Genomic DNA, 13,069 nt, shown 5'->3' on the forward strand with positions numbered 1-13,069 from the left:
CTTACAAGGTGTTATTTTAACAGGAGTGGGACTCACTGAGCAATGTGGCTGACTGAGGAAGAGCCAGGTCATGCAGAGAGTAGCCTCCGGTTCTATCCTAGCAGAGAGAATATTCTTGTTGGATTTGTTGAAAAGCTCTGACAGGAAGGAAGAGACATTAGTGAGAATTTCCCTCAGATAACACGTTTTAGTTTAAAGAAATCCTGCTCAATTATGTTCCCCAAATATCATACATGAGTAATTTAGAACGGAAGTTGGAAACCTTGCTTTTTTTTTTTTTTCCAATAAATTTTCTTTTTTTCTTTGCCAAACTTCCCATTGCTACAATGGAAACACACACTGTATATTTAATGGATAGACTGTCTTTCTCCTGGTGTTTTTTGTTTGTTTGTTTGTTTTCTGGGTGAAGATTGGTTCAGTTCTAGTTCAATGACTACACAGTTGTCTTACTATCATATCTCCTTTCCACCAGTTAAAGTGCTTATTTCAATTTTTACTGCATTTCTAAGTAGTATTATGTACACCATAGATAATTATGAAAGTACCAAAAAGTCCAAGAAAAATTAAAACCCCACAATCCTACTACTCAGGAAAAAATACTATTAATAGTCTAGTATTAATAATATGCACTTTTTTAACTTACTGCACATTAGCATATATTAAAGATTCTTAGCAGCCAAGAAAGAAAGAAAACAATTTACCTTTGTTTCTGTTTGTTTTTTAACACAATGAATCGCTTTTATTTCGGTATGCATCCACATCTCAGCAATTAGTAGTCCTGAACAGAAAAGTGGAAAAGTGCAGCAATTTGCCAGGAAGTCAAGCCCACCAGTTTTAGGGTTCTGCCGTGCAGACCGTGTTCTTTCTTCATCCCCGTTGAGGACCCTGAGAAGATGCAGCACCGAAATCAAAGAATGCACCGAATTCAAGGTTCTTTTTGTGCCAGTTGTCAGATTCCAAACTAGACCCAAATGGATTGCAAAGATGACCACCTGAGAGCCCTGTTTAAAACTTCAACTTGTAAAAGCAAAGGCAATGATAGGAACACACAAAACAATTCATTCACAGGGATCATGTGTGCTTACAAGTGTCTTCTGTGGCCTTCCTGAGCTTAAAAAAAAAAAAAATCAGCTGATGATGACAGTAGAGAGTGGCCCGACTGTGGACCCATTTATTTCCTGGGCTGGTGGAGAGTAAATGAATGTGGTTCCAAAAGTAAGTGAGGGAAGTCAGGCTCTTTCCAGCCTTACCTGCTGGCTTCTGGCCAAGGCAAGGGAGTGTCATGGAAAGTGCTGGGTGGTGATGGTGCAAGAAAGGGACTTGAGGGGGAAGGAGAAAGCAGCACCCTGGGATATAAAGGTGGTGGTGGTTGGGGGGGGGAGAGGGCGGAGCATGGGGAAAGCCCTGAATTCCTCACCAAAGGCCATTTTTGCAGGGGAGCAGAGGGGGTTAAAAATCTATGCTTCGGCCAAGGTGGTAGTAGAGAGTGGGGAAAGGATAATGGCCTGGAAGTGGGAGGGGCATAATTTAAGACTTAAAAGAAGAAACCAGGGGTGCAAATGAAGCGCCCCCACACCCAGCAGCAGTCCCACAGGCAGTGACCTTCACATCTACTCTAACAAGCCACCCTGAGCTAGAAAGCTGTTGCAGGGAGGAAGCGGGGGTGTGAGCGTGGGGGTGTGGGAAAAGGTGGGTAAAGGGGGAGAGGAGGTGGGGAAGGAGAAGACAGAGCCGCAGGCCAGGGGTCCTCAAACTTTTTAAACAGGGGGCCAGTTCACTGTCCCTCAGACCGTTGGAGGGCCGGACTACAGTTTAAAAAAAAACTGTGAACAAATTCCTATGCACACTACACATATCTTATTTTGAAGTAAAAAAACAAAACGGGAACAAATACAATATTTGTATTTGCATGTGGCCCGCGGGCAGTAGTTTGAGGACCCCTGCCCCAGGCCATGTAATCAGCAGCAAGGTGATTGTGTGTCTTTTCACAGTTGAGTTAGATGTGCCCCACCTGTTACGGTGGGAATTGATTTAAATATACAGGACTTTTTTAATCCGAGAAGTTCAACTCTGTGGACCGTGGTTACACTTGACAGGACGATTTCTTATGGCACAACTTATATATTCAAAAGGACAAAAAATTAGTATCATTTACAGTGTCTTACCATCAATTGCCTTTGAATGGACATTACACTTCGATGTCCACAAGACGTATCTAGAACACTTCCGCTGTGGAAAATGAAGACTGCTTGGATCCAATGGGGGAGGGGCGGGCCTGTGGCTTTCTTGTTGATTAATTGCCGTAACACTGTCCTTCAGGTGGCTGAGGGTGTTTCATATTTTCTTTAGACATCATTAGGCAACGAAGCCCTGCAGGACTGCAGTGCTATGTGAATTCTGCCACTTCACTAGCACTGATATGGCTCCTGGTCCCCCACTCCGCTGGAACTATTAACTCCATTCATATTTATTTTTGTTACAAATCTTACAAGGGGGGGATGCTCGTGGGTATTTAGGTCCATGCTCTATTTTAAGGCTTTATGTTTGGTTTTGATTGTTCTTGGAGGCCCAATGATCATCCCTATCCATCTTGTAAGTGTTCCGTCTTCCTCGACTTCCAGACCCCAGCTAACTGTGCCATCTCCTAGTCCTTCCTGGCCTTCTTCCCGTTCTTCCATCAGTCGAAAATTGTGAGGGACTTTTACTCCCCAGCCCGCGGTGGTTGCCATCTTGCATTGCTGGAAGGCTAGCCAACAATTTACCTGTTTTTTTAAACAGTGTTTCTCAAACCTCGACCATGAATCCTTTGGTAGTATAATAACTATTCATGACCTGAGTAATTCAGGATCTGAGGAACGCGTTTGAGGAACGTCACCTACGTGAACGTATCACTGCCCACAAGCTTCAGCCCCATTAGTGATCCAGAGTTAACCAAACTCACCAATGTTCACCCCTCGACCTCAACTCACACAGACTAAAGTTGAATAATTTACTGTGCTAACTTTTCTTCAAGAAAGCACCATGCATAGGTAATTTAATATTATGTAAATTATATCTCAATAAAAGCTTTTTTTTATTTTAAGACAATATGCTTGCATTTTAAGAATACTGAGTAGAGTAACCCGATGAAGACAAGAAAACAATAGTTTTCAGGGCTATTTTATGAGGACCAAGGTGACTCATTCCTGCCCACAAGAGGGGATACATCTTTAGTTACAATGAAGTCTCCCGGATTCATACTTCATAATTACATCTCTTCCAGTTTTTCCTTTCAAATGCTCTGGCAATGTTTGCAAATTAATCTACTTAAGTTCTCCTACTGGACAAAAAGGTAAATGAATATATCAGGGTGGAAATGAATAGCAACAGCTATATTCCAAAACAACACTGTAAGTGCAGTATTTCTTTTAAACTTCATATTTTCCCCAATATATACATGTAAGGAAATATATTTAAAGTTCAGAGGTTAAAAGTTTTTAATTTGAAATCTTTAGGAATAACTGATTTATAAAGAATATGTGTTATACATTTACCTGTGCCTTTATATGCCTTAAAACACATAAAATATACTCCATTTAAGCACGGCTCAAAGCTAAACACCTCTCTCTAATTTTACCATCTTTTTCTAGAAGCAAAAATTGACAAGGCTGATGTAAGTGCTGAATCAGAATCACACTCCATGCATCCCTCTAGAGTTGACACATGAAAAGATTTAATTTACTGCCACAGATCAGCAATTTTCAACTGGTGTGCTGCAAGAAGTTTTAAAACATGAAATACCTGACTATTTAGTCAGGGGTACTGACTTTTCCACCTTAGATTGTGAAATAAAAAAATAGCAACAGCCAACACAATATTAGCCACCAGGTGTGCATGCCCTGTCTTAAACCATAAATATATAGGTTACATATGAGTTGTATCTTATTGGTCAGGTTGCATAAGTTTGTACCTGATTGGTTAATTCTTGCATGTGCCGAGGGTGGGGGGTGGGGGTGTGGGGTGGGGGGGGGGCGGTCAGTGTGGGGCAGGGGGGGAGGGAAGGCTGGGAGGGGGGAAGGAGACATATGTACTACTATTTGTAATACTTTAAACACTAAAAAAATTAATTAAAGTTTTTTTAAAAATAACAAAAAAGAAATCCTTATATACAAGTATAGGCATCTGATTTTTTAAAAAGTCAGTTTGGAGCAAAAAGGTTAGGTAATTACCATTATTATTTTTCTGTAACTCAATCAAATTATACCTATTTTTAATCAGATCAGTAAAATAATATTTTTTTTGGTGTGCCACGGAATTTTAGTAATTAATTTGTGTGCCATGAGATCAAAAAGATGATTGAAAATTGCTGCCATAGATGGATTATACCATCGAAATGACTCTCAATAACCACTTTTAGTTTGTTTATCTCATCACCCACGCAAAACAAAAATATCATAAAAGGAGATGATACTTTTAAAATTTTTTTATTGATTGATTTGAGAGAAAGAGGGGACAGACAGAGGAAGAGAGAGAGAAAAAGAGAAACATTGATTTGTTGTTTCACTTATCCATGCATTCAATGGTTGCTTCTTGCAAGTGCCGTGGCTGGAGATCGAACCCACAACTTTGGTGTATGGGGACGATGCTCTAACCAACTAAGCTACTGGCCAGAGCAAAGATGATACTATTTAAATGCAAACTGTTTACTCAACTATTATACTATTTAAAACACCACTCTTCAAAGAGGCCACAAAAAGTATAGCATTCAAACATCTTAGGTAAGACTCTTCAAGGGTAAGCTTTTCTGTTTTTCAGTCAGCTTGTTTAAAGTTTAACAGCAACAGGATACTTCTGTAGAGACGTGCAGTTGGTTCAGACTCAGTTTCTGCTCATGCTACGCAAAGCATCCATGATGGTTTTATTGTACTCTGCAATCTGCTTGTTCACATTCTTCATAACTGTCTGGTAATCACTCTCTTGACTCTTAGTTGCTATGACTAATTACATGAGTTAAGGGGGAACACTATCAATACAAATCCTATCTAATAAAAGAGTAATATGCAAATTGACCATCACTCCAACACACAAGATGGCCACCCCCATGAGGTCAAAGATGGCCGTCAGGGGAGGGAAGTTGGGGGGGAACAGCCCTGCAGTGGAGGTCAGTTGGGGGCAACCAGGCCAGCAGGGGAAGGCAGTTAGGGGCAATTTGGCCAGCAGGGGAGCAGTTAGGTGTCGATCAGACTGGCAGGGGAGTGGTTGGGGGCAGTCAGACAGGCAGGCGATCAGTTGGAAGCCAGCAGTCCTGGATTATGAGAGGGCAGTCGGACATCCCTTGAGGGGTCCCAGATTGGAGAGGGTGCAGGCTGGGCTGAGGGACACACCTCCCCACCCCCCACCCCCGTGCATCAATTTTGAGCACTGGACCTCTAGTCTATATATATAAAAGCCTAAGTGACCCTTACGGCAGAATGACCGGAACAACCGGTTGACCAGTCACTATGATGCACACTGACCACGAGGGGGCAGACGCTCAACACAGAAGCTGCCCCCTGGTGGTCAGTACACTCCCACAGGTGGAGCGCTGCTCAGCCAGAAGCCGGGCTCAGGGCTGGCGAGTGCAGCTGGGTGGTGGAAGCCTCTCCTGACTCCACGGCAGTACTACCGAGTGGAAGCAGCAGGTGCTGAGGGCCGGGATGAGCATCAGCGGCGCAGCGCCCAACCCTGGTTCTGGCTCCTCCCTGGCCACCTGCCACTTGGCACACTGCTACATCCCTCTCGCAATTTGGGGCCCCTCGGAGGCCTAAACCACAGTCAGACATCCCCAGAGGGTCCCAGATTGCAAGAGGACGTAGGTCAGGCTGAGGGACAACCCTCCCCTGCCCCTCCCCCCAATGCATGAATTTCTTTCACCGGACCTTTAGAAGTAATATAATTGTGGGTCAGAAAGGAACCAAATAATACTAGTATTTTCCTTATTGATAACTGAAGATGGGACAGGAAAAGCACAATTAAGCTATTTTTAAAAAACAATATATTATTTTAACAAATTAAGCATCAATTGAATCTTAAAAAGCCAGGCAGAACTGGTTTCAAAAAAGTTCACTTAAAATGGAAAGCTTTTTTATAGTTAATGTTATACATCTCAATCAAATTCTGGTCTTAGAACAATCCAACGTTCAGAACAACTATGTTCTCTAGAGTATCACAAAGAATTTCAGGTCAGTCTCCAGACTTCACTTGATGCTGCACAAACCTGGAGTCCTGTCCATCAGCATATTGTGAACGGGAGTCTTCTGCTTTAAAACTAAGTTGTATTGATTCTCATAGCCACTTGGCCTGGAGGTCAAACCCTCCCTGGAATTAGCTACAACAATCAAGATTTAACTATAAGACTTCGAACAAAGACCACTAGGGGGTACACCAAGGAAGCATAACAAAATGCGGAGACAAAGAAACAGGACAAAATTGTCAATGGAAGAAATAGAGTTCAGAACCACACTTTTAAGGTCCCTCAAGAACTGTTTAGAAGCTGTCGATAAACTTAATGAGATCTACACGAAAACTAATAAGACCCTCGATCTTATATTGGGGAACCAACGAGAAATTAAGCATACACGGACTGAAATAACGAATATTATACAGACGCCCGACAGCAGACCAGAGGAGCGCAAGAATCAAGTCAATGATTTGAAATGCGAGGAAGCAAAAAACATCCAACCGGAAAAGCAAAATGAAAAAAGAATCCAAAAATGCGAGGATAGTGTAAGGAGCCTCTGGGACAGCTTCAAGCGTACCAACATCAGAATTATAGGGGTGCCAGAAGATGAGAGAGACCAAGATATTGAAAACCTATTTGAAGAAATAATGACAGAAAACTTCCCCCACCTGGTGAAAGAAATGGACTTACAGGTCCAAGAAGCGCGGAGAACCCCAAACAAAAGGAATCCAAAGAGGACCACACCAAGACACATCATAATTAAAATGCCAAGAGCAAAAGATAAAGAGAGAATCTTAAAAGCAGCAAGAGAAAGAAACCCAGTTACCTACAAGGGAATACCCATACGACTGTCAGCTGATTTCTCAACAGAAACTTTGCAGGCCAGAAGGGAGTGGCAAGAAATATTCAAAGTGATGAATACCAAGAACCTACAACCAAGATTACTTTATCCAGCAAAGCTATCATTCAGAATTGAAGGTCAGATAAAGAGCTTCACAGATAAGGAAAAGCTAAAAGAGTTCATCACCACCAAACCAGGATTATATGAAATGCTGAAAGGTATCCTTTAAGAAGAGGAAGAGGAAGAAAAAGGTAAAGATACACATTATGAACAACAAATATGCATCTATCAACAAGTGAATCTAAGAATCAAGTGAATTAATAATCTGATGAACAGAATGAACTGTTGATTATAATAGAATCAGGGACATAGAAAGGGAATGGACTGACTATTCTTGGGGGGGAAAGGGGTGTGGGAGATGTGGGAAGAGACTGGACAAAAATCGTGCACCTATGGATGAGGACAGTGGGTGGGGAGTGAGGGCGGAGGGTGGGGCGGGAACTGGGAGGAGGGGAGTTATGGGGGGGGAAAAAAAGAGGAACAAATGTAATAATCTGAACAATAAAGATTTAATTAAAAAAAAAAAAAAAAAAAACTAAGTTGTATGGCCACTGGGAATAGAGGCCCTAATGCATTTCATTTGGAAGTATGCTGTGGTCCACGCTGCTCTGAGCAGTGTCCTATAGCAGAACATATGCTGCATGGAGTCAGGATCTAATCCTCCAAGCGGAGATGTCCTTGAAGGGGAACAGGGAATAGAAAACTACTTTGGGGAAATGTTTCTTACAACCCCACAGGGCATGTCCTCAGCAGCTGCTTCCTCCTATAGGCATTCAAAAAGATAAGCAAGAAGATGGGACGTAGGTACCATTTTGGTAGAAATCAGATGAAGTTGAATTGGCTGAAACAGATGAGCTTGAAGGTCAAATCTCTCATACGACTACTTAGTTTATCTCCTTTGCTGCACGGATATCCAAGTACAGCAGTATAAACAATGATCCCCCTTTCCCCCCTACACACATACATACGGTTATATATAATTCTCCCAACAACTCTACGAGAGGAACTATTAACTCTATTTGAGATGATAAAATTGAGGGTTAAACAAATTAAGTAAATTGTCCAAAGTCCATGACTTATAAGAAGTTAGCATTTAAAATTAGATCTACTGACTCCATATCCTGTACTTAGTCCCTATGCCACACTACTTTGCTACACCTACACACACACACACACACTAACTATTGTAGAGTGGAAACTAAATCTTATTCCTTTATTCCCACATAGTTTAGGCTCAGTGTTTTATACATATTATGTACCTGAAAAAATGTGTATTGAATTATTTCATTTCAGTCTGTAGATAAATTCATAGAAAAATAATCACTAGATCAAGTTCATTTGCAACTTTTTAAAGGATACATTCTTTCATCACAAAATTATTTTGTTCATGGTGTTGCCACTTCCTTTCCAAATTTGTAAGCTAAAAACACAAAAGAAAAATGTTATCCAGCGCCCCTATTCGCAAAAATTATTAGACACACTTTTAAGAGGATAAGAAAAAAACAAAAACACCACAACTTTAAATCTTATCAACTCCTTGCATGAGATAAAGCTATTGTAGACAAAAAAGAAATTTAGGGAATATTAAATAATAGTAAATACATGAATAAATACAATGTTGCCTCTGACAATAGGTTTAGTCTATGTTTATTTTAGTAGGAATATATTTAAAATATTTATTAATTTATTATACCAATGAACATGCCAACCGAAAGACAATTTACTATTTATGCCTTTCCTAAAAGAACTTAAAAAAGAATGAGGCATGATGGGAATGTCTCCTTGAAATGTGGAAGTCTAAAGCCATAAATGTAACGTATATTCTAACACTGTCTAAGGTTCAGCTATATAGGAAAGACTTCCTTATTTCCAGGCTACACTTCCTGTCTAGTTCTACAAGCTGTGATAAGAGCAGAGCTGCAGTGTGAAGATTATAAGAGGGCTGGCGAAACGCTGGCACTGTTACAATAATTTCTGCATCAACAGGAAGCTAATGTGGATATTATATTGATGGTTGCTTCCTCAGAAGACAATTTTACTGTTATAGAATTAAATTGTTTTTCTGATTTAATTAACCTTGTAACTCTGGGTTACGGTCTTTCTTTTTTAAGATACACATAGTTTGTGTGTTTTTTTCCTAAGCAAAGTGCCTTCTGAAAAATAAAACACAAAATATTCTGCCCAGACATTTCCAAGAAGTAATAATCATTTTTAAAAATCTGATAATTAAAGCAGCTTTAGTAATATTTCTTCATACTCTCATGATAAACTTATTTTCGGGGCATAAGTTCAGACTTAATGTAGCATCCATCCTAATGTTTCCTCCAAAGAGATAAATCTAGATATTAGGATGAATCATAACTAATAAATCATGTGAACCTTATGCGCTGTGAGTTAACACAACTAAATCAGATCTAGCTCCCCAGACAGGACCTTGAAGTGAAGATGGACTGAAGGAAGCTGTCAGCACTTTCGGACAATAAATCTAATAACCTTTTGCAAAGTCAAGTACCACACTTTTCCCTCTTTGTTTTACACAAAGAAGTGGCCTTCTTATAAAGCAGCAGACCTTAGGTGCTACACGAATAATACTATAAAGCAACACTGTGCCAGATGGTCAAATTCCTCCCATATTATACATCTATATTTGAGATTTGCCTTTAAATCTCCAAGTCTCTCATGAAGCACAATTCTGGTTTTTTTCCTACAACTTACTTAAAACATCTAGTGTAAGTTCCTTATATATTCTAGATATTAACCCCTTATCTTATATACGATTTGCAAATATTTTCTCCCACTTCATAGGTGCTTTTTTTTTAAAAAAAAAAATATATATATATTTTATTGATTTTTTTACAGAGAGGAAGGGAGAGAGATAGAGAGTTAGAAACATCGATGAGAGAGAAACATCGATCAGCCACCTTCTGCACATCTCCTACTGGGGATGTGCCCGCAACCCAGGTACATGCCCTTGACCGGAATCCAACCTAGGACCTTTCAGTCCGCAGGCCGACGCTCTATCCACTGAGCCAAACCGGTTTCGGCCATAGGTGCTTTTTTATTTTGTTGATTGCGAAAGGAACAGAAGCTTTCTAGTCTGATGTAGGTCACTTATTTCTGCCTTTGTGGCTTGTGCTTTTGGTGTCATATCAAAAATATCCTTGTCAAGACTAATGTCACCTATGCTTTCTTCTATTAGTTTTACAGTTGTTCCAATATTAATATGTTTAAATGACTTCAAATAACTAATAGCAATTCATTCAAAAAATAGTCTGTGATGTAAAATTATTTATAGATGTCAAGAACTAGTTTTCCATGAAATATTGTAATAGATAGGGAGATCAGAATTTGACTCGATTATTTGGAACTCAAAAAAGGCAACAATATAATACTGTATAGTGTGTCTTATGTTATAAATTCCTATTATCAGTATATATGGTTAGAATATGATTAGAACTTAATGTAGAAATAAACAAAACAACTATTGACTGGCTCTAAGAAATTGTGTTTGTCAAATATTTTCCTCCTTAAATAATCTAATCAGTAGAAGAGGGCCAGTATTCCATAAGAAACATCACTATTTTTTCCTAAGAACCATTTAAGACGATGACTCCATAAACATTTTTTAGGTTTCTTCTTCAGCACACATCACAGACTGTTTTTTGAATGAATGGTTATTAGTTATTTGAAATCATTTAAACATATTAAAAGGTTAAATATTCTAAACATCCTAGGATACTTTCACCACTTAAAAAATCTATATCAAGACTTACAGATTATGAATTAGAGACAGAATAACTGACTGATAAATTTTAATTATGTAAATTAGTGATTTCTAAGCTTTTAGTAGTTGTAGCAAACTCTGGTGAGCTTCTACCCCATACAAGAAGAATATATAAGGTATACCTTTTTTTAAAAAAAAATGGTACATCCAGACAATGATTTAGCTGATGTCACACAAAAAAGAACTTGAAAATACAGTGGGGCCTTGACTTACGAGTGTCCCGACTAACGAGTTTTTTGAGATACCAGCTGTCTCTTAGCCGATTTTTTGCTTTGAGTTGATAGAGTAATTTGAGTTAACGAGCTCCTTAATGAGCTTGGTCTCGGAATGAATTAAACTCGTAAGTCAAGGCCCCACTGTATTGGGGGAGGGTAGGTGGGTGGGAAGTAATCAACCAAGAACCTTGTATGCATATATGCATGGCCCATGGCCACAGACAATGGGGCAGTGAGGGCCTGGGGCAGGAGGGGCAGGGTGTGGTGGGCTGGGACAGGCTGGAGGGGGTCAATGGGGAAAAAAAGGGGACATATGTAATACTTTCAACAATAAAGAATTATAAAAAAAGGAAAATAAATGCTTAAAGACAGTATGCATAGAATGATTTCATTTTTTGGTAAAAACCATATAATTAATATGGGTGTATAACTGCAAAGGAAAAAGTCTATAAAATGTTATACCAAATGTTAATGATCATCTGTCATGATCACATTATTATATAAAGAAAAGAAAGAAAAATGTTAACGCATTTAGCATTAATAAATCATAGTTTCAAACTGTTACATAGCTGTAAATCAAGAAGTTCAAGGCTAAGACTGCTCTTTACAGCATTATGTGAATAATTTTTAAAATTAGAAATAACCTAAATGTCCAATAATATAGAATTGGTTTAGTAAATTATGCTATATTCATGTAGTCAAATATTATAAAGAATCATATTTAAAAATATCTACAGACAATGGAAAGTACTTATCTATAATAATAAAAGTGTAATATACTAATTAGACCAGACAGCTGAACGACCTTCCGGACATCATTCTGGGCAAAGCTGTGATGGAGGGGATCAAGGCAGAGGTAATTAGTGGCAATCAGGCAGGCAGGAGAGTGGTTCGGGGAGATCAGGCAGGCAGGCAAAGTGGTTAGGCGTGATCAGGCAGGCAGGCAAGCAGTTAGGAGCCAGCGGTCCCGGACTGAGAGAGGGTGCAGCCTGGGCTGAGGGACCCCCAACCCATGCATGAATTTTGTGCACTGGGCCTCTAGTAGTTAATAATGAAAAACGAGTGAGGTGACATCTCATTGTAATTTTGATTTGCATTTCCCTAAAAGTTACTGATGTTGAGCATCTTTTTATATATCTGTTGGCCATTTGTATGTCTTTTTGGGAGAGGTGTCTGTTCAGGTCCTCTGCTCATTTTTAATTATATTGTTTGATTTTTTGGTGATGAGTTTTTTATATATATTTTGAATATTAACTCCTTGTCACAGCTATGGTTTACCAATATCTTCTCTCATTTGATTGGTCCCCTTTTTGTTTTGTTGCTGGTTTCTTTTGCTGTGCAGAAGTTTTTTGGTTTGAGATACTACCTCACACCTGTTATAATGGCTACTAGTATTATCGACAAAACAAGTAATAACAAGTATTGGAGAGGTTGTGGAGGAAAAGGAACCCTCATTCACTGCTGATGGGACTGCACACTGGTACAGCCACTATGGAAAACAGTATGGAGGTTCCTCAAACAATTAAGAATACAGTTACCATATGACTCAGCAACACCTCTTCTGAGTATCTAACCCCAAAATTTGAAAACATTTATTTGCAAAGATATATGTACCCCTAAGTTCACTGCAGCATTATTCACGGTGGCCAAGACATGGAAACAAACAAAGAATCATCCTTCAATAGATAACTGGATAAAGAAGATGTGGTACATATATACAATGAAATACTACTCAGCCATAAGAGATGAAATACTGTCATTTGTGAGAACCATGGATGGATCTTGACAATATCATGCTAAGCAAAATAAGTCAGAGAGAAAAAAGAACCATATGATTTCACTCATATGTGGAATAAAGAACTGAAAGCAAAAAGTGAACAAATAAGACAAACAAAACAAAACCTCACAGATACAGATAACAGCATGGTGGTTACCAGTGGGAAGAGGGGTAGAGGGCAATAAAGGGAAAA

The 13,069-nt window shown here is 39.2% G+C and overlaps 1 protein-coding gene and 1 pseudogene across 4 annotated transcripts in view; both read right to left on the minus strand.

Annotated features, from left to right (window-relative positions):
* Positions 1–1,986: 1,986 nt before the first annotated feature.
* On the minus strand, positions 1,987–3,961 carry LOC132212740 (ubiquitin-conjugating enzyme E2 variant 1-like; annotated as a pseudogene).
* Positions 3,962–4,447: 486 nt separating this feature from the next.
* IFT74 (intraflagellar transport 74) overlaps positions 4,448–13,069 on the minus strand; it is a 90,266-nt gene continuing 81,644 nt past the window's right edge. For all 4 annotated transcript variants that reach the window (XM_059656519.1, XM_059656517.1, XM_059656518.1 and 1 more), the window contains 2 exons: positions 8,460–8,520; positions 4,448–4,976 (listed from right to left, as the gene is read on the minus strand). In XM_059656519.1, coding sequence (XP_059512502.1) covers positions 4,858–4,976; positions 8,460–8,520 — 180 coding nt within the window. In that variant the 3' untranslated portion in view covers positions 4,448–4,857. The remainder of the gene's footprint in view (positions 4,977–8,459; positions 8,521–13,069) is intronic.

Source organism: Myotis daubentonii, chromosome 11, assembly GCF_963259705.1.
Source record: "Myotis daubentonii chromosome 11, mMyoDau2.1, whole genome shotgun sequence".
Taxonomy (NCBI): Eukaryota; Metazoa; Chordata; class Mammalia; order Chiroptera; family Vespertilionidae; genus Myotis; species Myotis daubentonii.